The sequence below is a fragment of the Pygocentrus nattereri genome, chromosome 24 (assembly GCF_015220715.1).
Source record: "Pygocentrus nattereri isolate fPygNat1 chromosome 24, fPygNat1.pri, whole genome shotgun sequence".
NCBI lineage: Eukaryota > Metazoa > Chordata > Actinopteri > Characiformes > Serrasalmidae > Pygocentrus > Pygocentrus nattereri.
The window spans coordinates 26,405,439-26,424,782 of record NC_051234.1 but is presented as its reverse complement, the minus strand read 5'-3'; the positions used below and the strand labels follow the sequence as shown (position 1 = coordinate 26,424,782).

General features: G+C 39.4%; 1 protein-coding gene across 2 annotated transcripts in view; it reads right to left on the bottom strand.

The window, feature by feature from the left end:
• The window catches only part of ctnnd2a (catenin (cadherin-associated protein), delta 2a), a 570,926-nt gene that overhangs the window by 287,924 nt on the left and 263,658 nt on the right, over nucleotides 1–19,344 (bottom strand). For both annotated transcript variants that reach the window (XM_017716448.2, XM_037534162.1), the window contains 3 exons: nucleotides 18,977–19,011; nucleotides 15,818–15,931; nucleotides 2,052–2,248 (listed from right to left, as the gene is read on the bottom strand). In XM_017716448.2, coding sequence (XP_017571937.2) covers nucleotides 2,052–2,248; nucleotides 15,818–15,931; nucleotides 18,977–19,011 — 346 coding nt within the window. The remainder of the gene's footprint in view (nucleotides 1–2,051; nucleotides 2,249–15,817; nucleotides 15,932–18,976; nucleotides 19,012–19,344) is intronic.

The window sequence follows — 19,344 nt, the reverse complement described above, 5'->3', positions numbered from 1 at the left end:
GAGTAAAAAAAAGAAGAAGCTACTTGAAGGAATTGTTACAGGTGCCAGATGTAGATGAATTATTTAAGGAACAAGAGGTTCTCAGCGTTATAAATATCCAAGCAGAAAGAGCACCTAACTGATGCATTGTGTTACATAAAGCTATCCTGAAGTAGCCTAGTCCTCTTCAGGCTGTTTCCCACAGAATCGACCTGACAGGCTAAAACACGATGCCAGCGAGCCTGATAAAACTTGCACAATGCAGAGACAGCGAGAGAGAGACAAAGGGAGACTGACAAAAAAGTACTCAAGGGCCCACCTAAAAAATTACAATAAGTAAATGTAAAAAAAGAATTTTCCTCAATTTACGTCATTTTCAGATGAAAGACTTCGATGTAGCGTGTGAACATTCTTAAAAGTTTCAGGTTCCATTCACTCCCCAATCTGTTTATGGAAATTTATTTAAAAAGGTCTGTTTTGAATTCACTGCTTTTGTGATGTCACTAAAATGCATTTATATGCATCCATCTCCTGCAGCTTAGCCCCACCTATTCACATTCAGATTATAAAGTGTGTTCCAGCCTGGACCACTTTTAAAACCAGGATCAAATGGGTACCAATCAGAACATGGCTCATTTACATATCATTCCATTTTTATGTCAGCATCTTCCTTCCTACAGTCATGTAAAAGAAAATACACGCAACATTCAGTTTTCCATAATATGGGTCCTTTAAAGGCACAATAAAGAAAAAGGGGTTGGAGAATGATCATGTAAAAATGAATGATGTCTGTTCTTCATGCATAAAATTGCACACACGCACACGCATACACATACACACATACACACACACACACACACACACACACACACACACATTATAAGAAAAAATTAAAATAAAAATACAAGTAAAAAGAAAAATACAGAATGCGAGAATATGATAATACTGGATAGTAGTAATATCAGTCAACTTGTGTAGAAGAAAAATCAGTTCAGTGCAGATAAGTTTCTCTTATCTTATTTTCCCCCCTTATTTACTGAGAAATTCGATCTGTTTAGAACGCGAGTGGTGCCACAGGAAATGAACGTCTTTTTTGAGCAATATCACCCCCTTGACTCTCGCACAAACAAGACAAGAGGAGAAAGGACGCCGAGCATCTTTCATTAAAAGCACCACTCTGAGCCGCCACAGAGAAAGAAGTGCATTCATTCAAACGCTGGAAGAGAGAGCAAGGGAGGCAGAGTGAGTGAGTGAGTGAGTGAGTGAGAGTGAACAAGAGTGAGACTGCATGTCAAGCTCCACCTCTACTAATCGACCAGCACCTCTGTCAATTGCATGCAGCGAATAAGGAACACAAAAAAAGGAGCATTCCACTTAATTAGTAGCAAACGTGTTAAAATTTCCATTACAAAATGAAATGTTTGCCCCTAAACAGGAATAGTATCTTTTAATGAATGTTTCTAGCTGGTAGCAGGTATGCTAGACATGAGCCCGCTTAAAGGAATTGAAACTTGAGCGAGGAACGGCCCTGCAGGGCTCCTCATAATTGGAGTCTCATCAGCGGGGCAGGAATTAACTCCCCAGTCACTGCATGACAAAGTTTGAAGCTGTACTTCTATCCCATGGCCAGGCAAAAAGGAGCTCCCACTGAAAATAGCAAGACCTCGACTACAATAGCTCTCTCGAGTCATAATGCATATCAATTGCACTGGTGCTGTAGCCTGGTTGTAGTACAGCGGTTGTTAAAGCTGCAGTCTATGAGCGGAGGGCAGCAGAAAGTGAAGGGAGAGTTATAGAAGCTTGCAGTCTACCACTAGTGCTTAAGAATGTGGCGGCAAGAAGAGAGAAAGCGAGAACGGAGGTGAGAGAGAGAGAGAGAGAGAATCATTCTAGCACAAATAAGGTATAGCACTGATTACTGTAAGAAAAGTCGATAGAGTCGTATAGAAATTCATCAATCATGGCATCTATATAAAGATCACTTTACTGTAGGCTGTAAGCTTTTCCTGGACACAGAACAAAAAGAGACAGATAGCAAAAGAGGAGGACAGAAGATGTAATGCGGGACTAACCTGGTTGTAGGTGTGGACGGCTCCTCCCGGCTGACCGCTGGACCGCACTGGAGGCTGCGGAGGCAGGTTCTGGGGAGAGGCCGATGAAGAAGCGCCGTCGTTCAAGGCCAGGGGCTGGTTGCTATGGTAGCCAGCGGAGTACTGAAGGGAGCCCTCTGGGTTGGAGCCGAGCTGCAGCGAGCTCTGAGAGAGCAGTCCTGTGCGCAGGGCGAGAGAGGGAGGGAGAGAGAAGGAGAAAGAGAGAAGGAGAGAGAGAGAGAGAGAGAGAGAGAGAGAGAGAGCACTTTCAGCAAAGCAGAGCGATGCAAAGCCTCAGCCAGGCAGAACCAGCATACATAATTTATTAGAATGGGAGGAGTGAAATAGTGAGAGACGAGGTGGTTGGGGGGGGGGGGGGGGGGTAGCAAAAAGACAGAGTGAGAGCAATGGGAAAAGGGAGGGGTGAAGTGGAAAAAAAGATAAGTGAGTAGAAAAAAAATCTAAATTGAGAACACAAGGAAAAAGTACTTGCACCATCATCATTGTGCTAAGGACCCAAGCACAGCATAACACGCTGTATATCATACAGTAGTCGTACCAAAGCTATTCTCAAATGTTTTTGATTTGAGTGAAAACGCAATGTATAGCCAAAAGTATGCATACTCCCCTCCTAATTATTGAGTTCAGGTGTTTTAGCCATGGCCATTGCTAATAGGTGTACAAAATCAAGCAAACCGCCCTACTATCTCCATAGACAAACACTGGCAGCAGAATGGGTTGCACTCAAAAGCCCAGTGACTTTAAATGCAGCACTATAATAGGATGCCACTTTTGCCAAAAGTCAGTTTGTGAAACTTCTGTCCTGCTAGATCTGCCCCAGTCAACTGTAAGTGCTATTGTTGTAAAATAGAAGCATTCAGGTGCAAAAAGAGGCATAAAATGGCAGACCATGCAAACTCTGAGATCAGGGCTGGTGAGTGCGAAAGTATCATATAGTATGATATATGACATATAGTAACAATAGCACCATAACTGTGCAGGTGGAAGCCTCATTAAATGGGTTTCAGTGTCTGAGTAGCTGTACACATACCTAGGACCACTATGTGCAATGCCAAGCCCTGGCTGGAGTGGTGTAAAGCAGTCTGATGATCAAATATGAGCTTGGCAGATTCCAGGAGAATGCTTCCTACCAGAATGCTCAGGGCCAACAGTAAAGTTTGGCAGAGGAGGGATAATGGTTTTGGACTGTTTTTTAGGGCCTATAGTTCAAGTGAAGGGTAATGTTACTGTGAAATTCAAAGACATTTCAGACAATTAAATGCTTCCATTTTTGTGGTTACAGTTTGGGGAAGGCCCTTTTCAGTTCAAGCAAGATTGTTCATCTGTGCACAAAACAATTTCTGTAAAGACATGGTTTGACAAATCGGGTGTAGAGGAACTCCAGTGGCCTGCACAAAGAAACCCAAAGTTCAAACCCAAAGAAAACCTTTGGCATGAACTGGAACACTTGATTGTGAGCCATGCCTTCTCATCTAGCATCAGTGTCAGACCTCACAAATTCTCTTTTCTTCTACTCCAAAATCTTGTGGAAAGTCTTCCTAGAAGTGGAACGTGTTTAATTTTTCCTAAAAATGTTAAGGAAAAGCTATCTACACCCTTAAAAAAGGAGTTACCTTTAGTAAAGGAAATCACTATACAAAAACAACAATGACAACACATGCTTAAATGGTTCTTCTCAATGATGGACAACCTCTTGTATGTGGTTCTTTTTCAGCTTTGTTAAGAATGTAGCATTGGTTGTTTGGGCTGCACTTGGTGTTTTAGCTTTGCTAATATCTACAGTTTGCAATAATACAGATAAGCAGTACAACTGGAATAGGGGTCCCATCTGTATCTGATGGCATTTATCTTATTGTCAAGGAAGTGCTTTGCATCCACAAGTTTAATTCCTGACAGCATCATGCATTCCTGCATGGTTTCATAATAACCACTACATCCGTATCACAGATTTAAAATCAGCTTTAATTTAATATGTGATTTAGATCTGCTTTAATCAGCATGTGACACTCAATCTGCCTGTGACATATACAAATGATTTTTATGGATGGGTATTTGGAAGCTGAAGACTTTATAGCTTGTGTCAACAAGGCCAGACATAAAGGTAGAGCACTGGCAGCTTGTATGCCCGCTGCGAGCGTGCCTGTTAGATCGCATCAGCACTTCTTAATTTGTCAAGAGCCCCGTCAAAATTGATGGAGCTTTCAGTGTGAACATGTTTGGACTATCAGTCTCAATCAGGCAGATTAGCCTCAGAATGGAACGCGATGTGAAAGCAATGATTGGTGCTTTTCTCATACTTTCTGCTGTGCCACAGACGATGCTTCTGTAAGGTGCCTTGAACTTAGACGCCCGTGTTTGTCTCGGAAAGAAAAAGGCAGTGTGGGTTCTGCGCCCATCATGTTAATCCGTGGACCCTCTATCAGCTGGATGCATCAAGCTGCTCGGGGGAGATAATAAAACGAGCTCATTGTTATGGCCAGAAATGGCCCTGCTCTCTGCATCTCCTCTTCCACTGATCTACAATGGATGGGTCGACAAATGAAACGCAAGCTCCCTCCCCAGGATTCCAGGCTTTTTTCCTAGAAGCCAGCAAGATCGGAATCCTAATCAAAGCTTCTTTAGGGGGCCTCGCTATCTTTGAATGCACTGCAGAAACCACTATTGTCATAACATCAACTTGGTCACCAAGTCTCAGCACTGCCTATTATAATGGCTGAATTTCAAGGTCCATATCTGGGGTCATATTCATGAATGTAATACATCAAACATGACATTCCCATAAAGATCACTTTGCTTTAACCAAGAAGCCATTTGTCAATGGTGCAGTGAGGTTCATCTTCAAGCAATCTGATCCCATGAAATTGGCAGGATTTATACATTTAAATAAGGCTATGTGACTGGACTGCTTGACAGGTGACGCTCCGAGGTACAGCACGGTCAACCCTGGAAGGCAGAAGATGAGATCAAATGAAATGCAGGAAGAAATATGGCATACTAATGCTGTGGTTGCTCAAGTGCTCATGGCTAACATCGGACAGACAAGAGTGACCATTTATGTCACCCAGTACTGTGCAAATGTCAGAGATCACTCCTCACTTATTTCATTCCTAAGCAGTCATTAAGTACAAGTTATACATTTTTATTGGAAATATTTGCATACAGAAGGGAAAGTCAAATGAGTTGCAAGACTGGGATAAAAATGTTGCAACATATGAAGAAAATAAGAGTCTTAACATCTGTGCAAGCCCTGGTAGACCACCAAAACTGTCATCATCAGATGAACAGTGCCTTAAAGCTTTCATTTTCATTAAAGACATATTTGGAATTACTGGGGTTGTGAGAAGCAGAAAATGCAACCAACTTCTAAGACTGAACTACAGAGGTGTGGAAAAATATCTCTGAATTCTCTGAAAACAAAAAGCAATTATCCCAAAATGGATGCAGGCAGTAATAATGACAAAGTGTAAAAAGAGTGAATACGGAAAAAACTTGACTATTTAGTTGTTGATGTTTATTTGCTAAATGCATTTTCCACTTTTTTTTAATTAAACTGTACTCAACGGTCATCTTGACTGAGATTTAGACAAATAAAAAGTGTATATTGCACAACATTATATATATATATATATGGACCTCCATTTGTAAATTTGACCTAATGACCTAATTTGACCTAGCAATGTCACTAATCTGAGCTGGGATTGATTAGTAATTATTGATAATGTTCATGAAATTGATGAGTAACCTTTTTTGTTGAACTTTTTGGCACTGGGAGATTGACTGAATGGAGCTGTAGCTCTGTAGATGCCATGTTGGTATGTGTGCAGAAAGTTCTAGGTTCTGCTTCAGCTCGGAGCTCTAAGCATCAAAACAGGAGAACAAACTACAAGAGCAACTACAGTAAAAACATTAGTGAAAATGTTTGATTTCTTTGTTTTCTGGGTTTCTTTGTTTTCTGGGTTTTTTGTGTGTAAAACTGTCTTTGACACTATCCTAGAATATGTAACTGCAAAAGACTGATGATTTTAAACAATGCAAAAAATCGATAGTTATCAATATTTATTGATAGTTTTGTCCTGATTTATCAATTTTCAAAGCTGTGTATAGTCTCTTGCCTACTGAATGGCATCAAATCCCAGCAGCAACGTTCCAACATTTCTAGAAGAGCAGTTGCTTTTACTGTAGCAAAGGAAAAGTACGGTAGCTCCTGGTTACCACCTTTGATTTCTGAAAGGTAGGTGTCTGGATACCTTTAGACATATAGTGTATGTCACTGATCTGATTTTCTTCAAGTAGTACAAAACCTGCCCTCTAGACATGGGGCGTCATTTGCATGATTTGAAAATGTAGGACAGATTAACCTAAGGAAGGATCATATCTTCATACAGGTAATGGACTGTAGCAGACATCAAAGGATACTGATGCATGATGTAGAATCAAGGAATATGTTCCGTATGATTCAGCAAGTGGGAGATGCTTCAGATACCCACTATGATTATAAAAAATTACAGTCAAGCCCATATAGCAGATCTCATATCCTCTACTACTCTCACGACGCCAAGTCTTGTTGTTCACTGTTGATGGTTGATGGACACCATCATTCACATGGACCCACTTTTGTGTGAACTAGAAAACCCACTCATAATGATCAGAGATCCTACACTTATGTAGTGGAACTGGCTACAATGAGTTGTTTCGTTATCGTGGTGAGTTACAGTTGAACGAAACGTGGGATCAACTTGTCCAGAGTAGATATCCCAATACACCAGGTTTCACCTCATGTGGAAAAAGGTCACTAGGAGTTACTTCTACTTTCTGCTGGTTAGGTCAAAGAGATCCATGCAGCTTCTCATCCAGTAAGCTTACATATTTCATGAAGGAGCCATTTTTTTACAAGGCGTTTGGTAACCAGAGCCCTAGTGCTGCCTCTGCACTAGTATTGTAGCACCAAAACATTGAGCTTTTAGCTACAGAATACTTGACATGTTGCTCCGCTGTCTTACAGAGATTCGCCTCCTGACTTTCCAAAAATTCTCATGACATCATCCTCTGCCTCCCTCATGTGCAGGCAACTAATGCATTTTTAAGAGATATGTTAAGTAATTACTGAGAGAATAAAACCTTAAGAAAACATTCGCCAGGTTGTCTGCAGAGCTACAAAAGCGCTCCTCACATTAGATACTTCCACAAAAGCAGCAGCTATTTCATCTTGATTCCCTCCAACAGATGAATTATTGAGAGCCACTCTGCCCCGAGCAGAAAAGCACAAACGGCAGAGATCCCTGCATTTCAGGCCCATCACAGCAAACATATTTACTCTCCTAGAAATGATTCATACTCTTTTTGGAACGTTCTAGAGCTGCAGAGCCACTATGATTTAGATCCCCTGAAAACGAGATGTAAAATTGGTTAATCTTATCTAATTTTTAATCGTTTGGGTGGGGGAGAAAAAAAGTGCATTTATTTCATTCTTTTCAAGAGCCTTGACAGATTATGCAAGTTTAACAGCTTAAATTAAAGTCCTGAATACTACATGCTGGAAAACCAACATGAACTCTTCTCACGATGCTACCGAGTGAACTCAAGCACAGATGGCAGTGATCTGCCAATATTTCTGTAGTTTATGAGAGCTGATCAGTGACATAAAATGTATATGTGTATATAAAGTGTATATTTTGCGAGTTTATAAGCTGCATTTGCGTGAGGCCGCTTGGCCACAGCATCCTGAAGTTCCTCGTTCACACGTTAGATGAAAATACAGACTATAGGACTGAAGACTTATTCACAGTCCAATTTTTACGGATTTAAAAAAAAAAAAAAAAACGCACATCGTTTTGTAAATTAACACACATACTGTATATTAATGCCATTTTTCACACAAATTCCAAACTGTGGTACTGCATAAAATGTTTAAGGAAAGCTTGCTCTATATTCTGCACTGTATAGATTAAAATCTGAGTGACCAATCAGAGCTTCACTGTCACGGCTGCAGCCCAAACATATGCGCATCAACATGGCATCAGAACTTTTGCTTGTAGCAGAGCGCGAAAGCCGATATGACAAGCAAACATTGACTGAAAAACAAGGAGGTTCAGAACAATTTATGGCGGATGAGAGCTGATATCTACGAACAGTGGTGAGTCCGTTACAGCAGCTGTACTTAACCACAGTTCAGTTGCTCCGTTTTAATGAGAGGAGCAACGAGCTGAAGCAGAGCCTCAAATTTCCTCACTGATCTATGGAATACCTGCAGAATCGCTCATTATGCAGCTTCAGCTAACTCTAGTAAGAGCCGGTGGGACTCCCTGTGGACTTCAGTGTTTAGACAAAAAAACATCCCAGACTTTGTGTGAAGAACCTTCTACGTTAAAATCGCAAAAAGCTGCTAGACCACCAAAACTGTAACCAATAGATAAACAGTCATTTCATTTCTTTGAGAAAGAGGAGAAAATCAATTCCACTCTTGCTTCAGAACCAAAAAAAGTGTTTCTAGCCATCCTTCCACTGTGTCAAGACAACTCAACACTAAGAGTTTGAAAAGATGTGCGGCCGTCAAAAAGCCATTACTGAGAAAAAGAAGCAGCCGAAAGACTACTTTACAAAAACCCATGAAACGACAATACCAAATCCACACATGCTGACTATCATTTAGATTACTTGGATCGTGAGAAGAAAATGCAACTAACTTATAAGACTGAACTTTTGAGGTGAGGAAAAATCTCACTGCCTCTTGAAAAGAATGAAAGCTATAAAAAAAGCCAATAAACAGGCAAACTAAATATCGTAAAAATGTGATATATTTAGATGTTGATTCTTCTGTGTAATTTTCTGTTGTATGTTGTCACTGTTTCATCAACAAATACCCTCCAAAATGGCAACTTCACAGAAGACCTCTAGTTTTAATGTAAGTAATCAATCTTAATGTAAAGAAATTTTATTCTACGAAATCTTGGAGCACCTCTATTGATCCATTCATCATAAAATGCACAATGCAGCTACTATGCTGAAATTATGTAGAACAAAAATTTAGATACTTAAGATTTTTTTGGACAGTGACAATATGACCTCTTCATAATACTTTAATATTTGCTAAGTATGCATGATGTAGTCGTTTGAAGTTTCAGGTCCGAGGTTTCAAGTAGGAAAGTTTTGAAACCCATAATGACTTTATAAGGTGTGAAGTGGGCTAAGCTTATAAATTCTTTATGGTTTGAAGATTTTAAAAGTCAGTGCAACACCAATCTTAGACATGAGAAAGTTTACCTGAGAAAAAGTCACCTCTTGCATAGTAAGCCGTTATTGTGGGAAAAGTTTCCCTACTTTTCTACTGCAAGTTGCTAATGTAGAACTGCTGCAAGCGTTCACAGCTCCTTTTAGAATATTGTTTGGCTCAGTGTTTCAAAATGTGATAAAGAGACTGCACACGCTCTCTGGGCTGGACTATTACTGCTGTGAGTCCATTTTCGGAAACATCTCTAGAAAAAGACAGCACTTTCACAAGTACCAGCAAGTAATGGCAAAACCTCGAACAGCATGCATGCAGTATGAATCAAGACAATTTTCCAAATATAATTCAATTATTCCCTCTTGACTTTTTCCAGGCTAGAAAATGTGCACTCAATGGGCCCATTTCATGCTCACAGCATTGTGGGTAATAGCATAGAACACCCACTGACTTCCACTGAACCTCAAATAGACTTATAATGACATTAAAGTACTTTTTGGAGAAGATTAGCTTCCTGTACCAATGTGACAACCTCAAATAAGCTCCTCTTGCACCATCAGAATTCACGGTCACATCCATTAATCAGAAGAAAAGTTCACAGACAATTATCACAGATCCTGGATCAGCATGCACTTAAAACTGTCTGTGCTAAGCTTTTTCCTCACATTTTCTGAGAGAAACTGTCCAGACTGAGTACTTTTAAGTACACTGGGTCCTGCTGTGAACTGAACTAGAGAAGATGAACAAGAAAGAGCAGGTCGCAACCTATTGTGGAGTAAAATGTAATGGATTTCTTATGCAGTCAAATAGGTTCAAGTCGAACATGCTTTTAGGTCATTTTCTCATATGAGAATTCTCAGCAATGGGTTAGATGTTTGTTTTTTGATATTCACCCTGAGGACTGTCTTTGTACTATGAAGTAACTTTTTTCATCATAAGTGTTTTGGTGAGCAATCACTGTGCAATTACAAATTCTAAGCTGCGTCTACATATCACAAAATTCACTCCTCAAGTATGTTGATCACTCTCTCGGTGGCTGTAACACAGCTACATTCCGAAGCATGTAAATCCATTATGTGGCCAAATGTATGTGGACACGTAACCCACACACCGAGCAATTGGGCAACCCATTTTAAAGCTATGAGCATTAACATAGTGCACAAGATTGTGGAGTGTTTTTGTAGGAATTTCTGCCTATTCACTCAAAAGAGAATTTGTGAGGTCAGACACTGATATTGGACAAAAACATCTAGCTCACAATCAGTAGCCACGCTTACATGCAGCCTAATAATCCGTTAATAATCCAACGAATAGCTCAATCGGAATAGAATACATCCTTGTAAACACCTCTATCAGAATAGATTAGTCTGACTGAGGCCATTTAGAATTTCTATCCGATTGAACGAAGTGTGTAATCCTGTAAATAGAAGAGTAATAACCATGATGTCTGTATCCGATTACATTCCCAATCGGAAAGTTTAAGAACATTCTGCACATGTGCATCGCGTCATAGTGAAAGTGAATAACATTTGGGAGCAGAAACAAATTTTATGCTTTGAGCTTTAAAAGACAGCGGTGGGACAGGTATCCAACTTATGTGCTTATTGGAATACATTCAGTCAGATTGCCAAAAATGTTTGCATGTAAACACAGCCGGTGTTCCAGCTGACATCAGGGCTCTGTGCAGGCCACCGAAGTTCCCACACACCACACTTGCCAAACCACATCTTTATGGACATTGCCTTGTGCACAGGGGCACAATCAAGCTGGAACAGAAAAGGGTCTGCCCCTGTTTCACGAAGTTAGAAGTATAGGACTGTCTAAAATGTCTTTGTTTGCTGTAGCATTAACATCAACCTTCATTGGAACTATGGGCATAGTGGTCTTGGGCTTGTGCGCAGTTGCTCAGACAAGGAAACCCGTTTCCTGAAGCTCCCGACACACTAATTGTGCTGATGTTCATTCCAACGGCAGTGGAATGAAGAGTGTAGGGAAGATGCAAAGGAAGATGAAGATTTTTACTCACTACAGTACTTGTTGGTTTAGCTCTCTGAGTTTGCGTGGTCTACCACTTTGTAGCTGAGCTGTTATTGCTCCTGGATGCAACTTCATAATAAAACATTACAGGGCAGGGCAGAAATTTCACAAACTGGCTTGTGGAAAAGGTGGCATCCTGTGACAGTGTCACATTTAAAGTCCAGTAAAGTCTATTCCAATGCCAGTGTTTGTTTCTAGAAACTGCATGGCTATGGACATGTTAGTGTACCTGTTATTAGTGTACAATGAATGTACCTGAACCACCTATACTAAAAATTAGGAGGGCCATCCACAAACTTTTGGCCACACAGTGTAACTCACAGTGAGAGCTTGCCTGGGCTAAAGTACAGCCTCCAACAGTGTTACAACTCCCACCCAAAGTAAACAGTGAGAGAAATCTACATTTCTACAAACATCATTCAACACAGTTCAGTAAGTTTTTTAATGCACAGGTTAATCAAAAACATACTAGATGTCATGCCTATAAAAAAGCAAACGAAAATTAAGGTAAAAAATAAAATGGAATGCTTTGTGGTCAAAATTAAGACGGAAGCTCACCTTTATCACCTTTGTCTGGTGCCTATTACAATTAACCACTCAGTAAAAATGAGCTCCTCTTATGGGATAAGCTGTAACCTTTGCACTTAAGCTGCTTTTGGCTGAATTGTTTGCAAATGATAGGTACTTAAAGATTATATATTCATTTGCATCAGATATATGTAGATTGATCATGTTATTAATTGCATACAAACAATGTTGTCCAAATACTTTCTGTTTAGCAAGAACCAAAATTTGTTAGATCGTGCTCTGCTCTCTCCTAGTCCTTGTGTAATCATTTCCACAGGATCATGCTCTGCTCAGCTGATTGGCACTGCACTAATAATGTAATATGGAGAGCACAAGCATTTGTTTACATGAATAGAAAATGGAAATCAGCACCCAGGGTGGTACAATGTCACTTCTGGAAACTGCATAGCTTTTAACTTGTATGTCTGAAATTGTAAATCACATATTTTGTCTGACAAGTGGGTTGGGCAAACATCGGCAGCCTACAGTTTACTCTAATATGTGGTTACTACATGGAACTAGGGGAATAAAGTACACCTACACTTAGATTATCACACTGTCATGATATCTAAGACTTTATGCATCAGTATTAAACCACAATAGCAAAGAATAATATTAACAGGAATTATAATGCCATATATTTTTCTGACACATTTACTATGGAGATGTAGTTTTATTTCCTACTGCAATGCTGTTTTTTTTCACTCCATAGCGTCACAGACCTTCTTAGTCTGATCTACATGCCGTCATAATTATTAGCAAAATACCTCAATAATTATAGATGTGATAATAATTAAGCAGAGGGGAAAAAAAGAAAAAAAGGACAGACAATAATAACAGCTTCCATGTGTCTTTCTTTTTGTAACTAAATGAAAAACTTTTCTAACTAAATGAAACAACAATATATTTTATGTTTAATTAGTGTAGACAGTGTAATAAAATATCACTGATATGGGAAAGTAATTATCAAATCCATCTGATCTTTTATACGAGCTATGTACTTTTCATGGGATCCGTCCTGTGACCACCTAAAATGATCTTGGTCAATTATAAAAAGTAGGAGGTTTTAGGAAGTGATTAGGAGATACAGTTGCAATGAAGAAACGTGGTTGTAGCTTCAGTGGCTCCTAGACTTTGATGGTTCTGCCTTTGTGCTTTACAGCACTCTGAGAAGTGTCTGGGTTGGAATTGACCATGCAAAGAAACAGCCACTGATGTTGTGCTATAAGTTTCCTCTGAAACCAATATCATTTTCTTAAACGTTTCATGAAGTAACCAAAGAACTCCAAAGTTCACATTAAAGTTCACCAATTAATAAACGGTAAAAGTGTTTCAATACTTTTTGAGGCCACTGTACATTTGATTTCCAAATATTTAAAGGCAACTAACTGAATGCATGATCTTCATACAAGACATTTTGAAAGTAACTCTCTCTTTGTCGTTACCAACTTTTATCCAGGCCAAAAACATTGAAAAATGGCAATAAAGCAATAAACCACAAGAGGCTGTGTGTTACAATCTATGACAGGTTGTGTGTTACAACCATAAGCCACAAGAGGCTGTGTATCACAATGATAAGCCACAGGAGGTTGTGTGATACAAGGATAGCGCATGAGAGATTCGGTGGTACACTGACAAGCTATGAGAGGCTGTGTTTTACAATGCAAAACCATAAGAGGCTGTGTGTGTCTATGATAAGCCACGAGAGACTGTGTGTTACAATGATAAGCCACAAGAAGCTATGATGCACTTTTAAGCAATGAGAGACTGTGTTCCAGCGATAAGAAATGAGAGGCTGTGTTACAATGAAAAGCCATGAGAGGCTGTGCGTTACAAGATAAGCCACGAAAGGCTGTGTTACAATGAAAAGCCATAAGACGCTGTGTGTTAAATTGATAAGCAATGAAAGGCTGTGTTACAGTTTTAAGTAACAAGAGGCTGTGTTACAACAAAAAGCCACAAGAGAATGTATGTTACAACAAAAAGCCACAAGAGACTGTATGTTACAACAAAAAGCCACAAAAGGCTGTGTTACAACAAAAAAGCCACAAGACGCTGTGTTACAACAAAAAGCCACAAGAGAATGTATGTTACAACAAAAAGCCACAAAAGGCTGTGTTACAACAAAAAAGCCACAAGAGGCTGTGTTACAACAAAAAGCCAGAAGAGAATGTATGTTACAACAAAAAGCCACAAGAGACTGTATGTTACAACAAAAAGCCACAAGAGAATGTATGTTACAACAAAAAAGCCACAAGAGGCTGTATGTTACAACAAAAAGCCACAAAAGGCTGTGTTACAATAAAAAAGCCACAAGACGCTGTGTTACAACAAAAAGCCACAAGAGAATGTATGTTACAACAAAAAGCCACAAGAGAATGTATGTTACAACAAAAAGCCACAAAAGGCTGTGTTACAACAAAAAGCCACAATAGAATGTATGTTACAACAAAAAGCCACAAGAGAATGTATGTTACAACAAAAAGCCACAAGAGAATGTATGTTACAACAAAAAGCCACAAGAGGCTGTGTTACAACAAAAAAGCCACAAGAGGCTGTGTTACAACAAAAAGCCACAAGAGAATGTATGTTACAACAAAAAGCCACAAAAGGCTGTGTTACAACAAAAAAGCCACAAGAGGCTGTGTTACAACAAAAAGCCACAAGAGACTGTATGTTGCAACAAAAAGCCACAAGACACTTCACAACGATAAGCCACAAGAGTTGGAGTGTTACAATGATAAGCCACAAGAAGCTGTGTTGCACTGATGAGGCTGTGTTACAACAATAAGCAACGGGAGGCCATGTGTTACAGCTGAAAGCAACAAGAGTCTGCATTACAACAAAAACCTACAAGAGACTGTGTGTTACAACGATAAGCCACAACAGTTTGAGTGTTACAATGATAAGCCACAAGAAGCTATGTTGCACTGATGAGGCTGTGTTACAGCGCTAAGAAACGAGAGGCTGTGTTACAATGAAAAGCCATAAGAGGCTGTGTGTTACATTGAGTAGTCACGAAATAATGTGTTACAGCAAAAAGCCACATGAGGCTGTGTGTCACAATGATAAGCCACAAGAGACTGTGGGTTACAGCAACAAGAGGCTGTGTTACACTCAGCGATACGAGGCTATATGTTACTATGATAAGCCACAAGGTGCTGTATGTTGCAATGATAAGCCATGCAAGGCTAAGTGTTATAATGCTAAAACACGAAAGGCTGTGTGTCACAATGAGGCTGTAGGTTGCAGTGATTTGTAATTCTCTGAACAACAATGGTCTTTAATAATTTGGTGCATATATATATATATATATATATATATATATATACATATAGCGTTCATATGTGTTTTACAATCGTCTCATGGCTCACAGAACCAGAGCTACTCTTTTTTTCCCCCCAATTTAGTCATCTCCAATTCCACCTGCTACTTAGGACTCCCCCAGTCACACGGTACTACCAATGCTAGGAGGGTGAAGGCAGCACAGGCTTCCTCTGAGACCTGTGAAACCAGCCACTGTTTCTTTTCGAACTGCCGCTCATGCAACGTCATTGGACAGCTGAGCGCGCTTGGAGGAAAGCGCCAACCGTCAGATCTGTTAACAGATAACAGATGTCTGCACTGACTAGCATCGCGCTGAGTGATGGGGGGAGAAGGGGGGCCATCCTACCCACCTAGAGAGAGCGAGGTTAATTGTGCTCTCTTGGACTCCTGGCTACGGACAGCTGTAGCATCACCAGGGATCAAACTCGCGATCTCCTGATGATAGGACCAACGCTTAGATGGTTGCACCACTTGGGAGCTGAGCTACTCATTTTTACTAACAGTAGCTTTACATCCCTAAAGATTTATATAAAAAAAACAAAAGTACATTATAGGTGAAGTCTAAGTCACTCACGGTCAGTTGTGTATTCTTGATGGTCCAGTATACCAGATTCCTGCAAGGATCTGATGCATGAGTCCACGAGCTCCAGCCCAGTGTTTAGTTCATCCTCTATGTCTTTCTGTCCATCTGTGGGGCAAGCAGAGATGAAGGAGGGAGGATCAGCCAATCTCACTACACAAACAGGTCAGACTGAGACGCTGGACAACACCTCACCAAATCGTGTTTGTTGACCTAGAGTCCAGGCTGGCCTGAATAGACAGTTGTGTCAGCTAGGGGTAGGTGGGTAGGTGATGTGATGATATATGATTATCTGAGCATAAACAAAGTCACTCTGAGTGATTTGAAGCAAAATGGTTCACTGTAGAGAAACTTTAGATTTTTTATTTTTTTTACACCAGTGATGGAAACTGGGGTTGTGATACTACACAAAATGACCAGTGAACCTAAAAATGTCATCTGAGATTTTATATGTAATGTTGATAATAATAAAATAATGCTAAACCTGAAAAAAAAAGTTCTCTTTTGGTACTATCTAGCCTTTTTTTAAAGAAATCCACTGAAATGAAATGAATTTCTTAAAACAATAAAATCTTAAAATGTCTCAGTGGTCAGATTCATAATCATTTCTTTCAGCTTTCTTCGGTTCCTATCAACATCACAGTGAACACTGCATTTGTCAGTCAGTAAATTTCTCTAAAATGGATTTGGAATGATGTTTCATATCTCACCATTTAATTATGCAGAAATATTGGAAGAAATTCCCCTGTAAAGAAAACTGCGTTGCCTGCATTTTTCATTAAAAATAGATTTTGATGGGCTTTTAGATGCTGTAGTTGTCTCAACCTTCACCTTACGGTGAGGATATCGAATTTGAATCTTGTCAATAACAGGAGGTCAAAAGCACTGACCTTGTTTACCTGCATGAAGCGCTGTGGAGTACATTAAATATTCAATAAAATTCGCCGTGCCCACTTATTTCTCACTCCTGCTGCATCGTGTTGGTTCCCATTTATCAAACCAATATATGTAATGTATCAAGTATCATGATATTGTTACCATATCACTCCCATTAGTATAGTATGGCATAAATGTCTAAATGAGCCACAGCTGAACCACTTCTGATTCACTACAGAACCTTTCAACTGTTGGTTGTGATGTGTGAGGGAAGAAATATTTCTAGAGCTTTTATGAGGGCTCTGAACAAATTCAAGTTTTTTTTTTTTCTGGAACAGTATATTCAAGCAAAGAATGATTAAGGATCCTTTGTCTTTAAAGGGACACTTTGGCCAAAATGAAAAATTTTATCATCATCTATTCGCCAGTTGTATCATGTCTACTGGCTTCTCCCAGCAGTGCCGCAGGGGTGTCTAGAGAGATTTTCTGGCTTAAAGAACACAAAAAACATCCATTTGATGATGCATATTGAAGGTGGCAGTAAATTCTGAAAGTGCTTTGGGGTGGAAATTTAGGAGTGGGCTGTTTGAAATTAGGCGGCTAAATATTCCTACAATCTTAGAAAAATATGATTCTTCAAGGGTGGAGAAATGGTTACACATGAAACCATAAACACTCCAAGGACCTTTTGCTTCATTAAAGGGTTTTTTGCATCATGAAAGGCTTCTTCAGATGTATGGAGAATGTGCTGTAGATGGTTCTATATAAACCTTTTTGAAAAGAGTTCTAAAAGGCACCAAAAAGGGATCTTCTATTGTTACAAGCTTGCACCGTAACAATAGCAGAACCCATTGTGGAGGTATATAGAATCCCTTTCAAAAGGGTTTATATAGAACCATATACAGCACATTCTCCATCAATCTGAAGAACCTTTTTAGAATGCATCTAGAAAAAGCTTTACAGAACCAAGCGTGTTCATAGTTCTATATAGAACTAGAAACCCTTAAAGAACCCTTAAAGAACCAGTGTATATTTCTTTTTAAAAAGTGTATAACAAAAAAAATTGTGATGACCACCTGAGATTAGTGCTGTATCACTACTGCTAGTTAGCAGATGCAGTTATTATCTTACAGGTCAGGGGCTAGCAGTGACCAGTGGCTCTGCTGAGTATCATAGGGATTCCTAATGATCATGTGATGCATCCTGAGCATTGGAGTCACAGAGCACTGGAAAAATTTCCATTTCAAAAATTGAAAATGATAGAAAAACTGAAAATGCTGAGGGATTCAATACTGCATACAACAAAAATGTAATGCGAGTTTTGGGCCTGCTTGAGCCTTTAAGAATGTAGCTGCCCATATTACAGCTGAGCACTGACCTCTGCCACCTCGTGGAGAGTGTGGTTTAAGTAGAGCAGGGGATAAAACCCTATCCAAGCTCTTTAAGACAACAAGATTATCTTCTTAACTGAAGCGTCAGCTAGAGCTAAACACTGGCATCAAGCTACAGCTGGCAGAGACAGTACCAAGATACGGAAAGAACAACTACTAAACAAAGAACACTTGGTACTAGAGGTGGAGGTGGAAAGAGAAAGAGAAAGAGGGAAAGAGCGAGAGAGAGAATTTGAGAGAGTGAGGGTTTACAGTAGTGGGCTAAACTTCATTGAAGTTAAAATGTCATTGAAAAACTTCAGAATCTGGTCACCTAGACTACTTCCAGCAGTTCCAACCCTGTTCTGTTGTATTCAGATTAAAGGCAGCGGGATTTTAGACACTAAAACGTTTTTTGCCTGCTCCACTTTTTTTCACAGATATAATTACTCTTTAATTGCTGTTGATTACTACTTTGTATAGAATGTTTCTTAAGGTTAAGGACGTTTTAATGGCTTGAAGGTCGCCCAAAAGTTTCATAAGTCTGGAATTTTTTTTCTTTACTGCTGCGCTGCCCTGTTAATATTCACCTGTCAGACCCCTGAAATGTCACATTATCAATCATAAGCAGCGTTAATATGTTTCAAATTAAACCCTCTCACTTCCTGAAAGGGGAAGCCGCCCCCCCCCCCCGCCCCGTCGGATGAGAGAGGCTTTACTCGCATTACAAATAATTTTTATGATATAATTACTGTGTGATGTGCCTGCTATTATAGAAGATAGTTGAAGGCGTTTGATGCATTTAGGAGAAAAGCTGTTTGTAGTGTCTGAGAGAAAAAGGTGATGCAGCTTGAAGGACATAAATGAAGAGTGAAAGAATGGATGAAAAACATGGCTAAAAAATTACCTTCAGTGTCCCAGCGAAGATGTTCATCAGCTGAACTGTAAGAAACAATAAGAGAATTGGTAAGTAATAATAATAATAATAATAATAATAATAATATACTATCATTTATAGGTTTAAAATGACTTGCCATTCAATTTCTATTTTTATTTAGATGTATTCAAGACAAATTAGACACCAAATTTATTCAATATTTGAAGAACAACAGGTTTTTTCATGATAAATAGTACAATAATTAACAACCCACCAATAATTGACAACACCCTTGGAAAAATACAGGTATTGTTGATTTTTTAAGTGAAAATAATGAACATATCTTCTACAGAGACACACTTAAACGTGCAATTTCTCTGCATTCTTCAGTCACAATT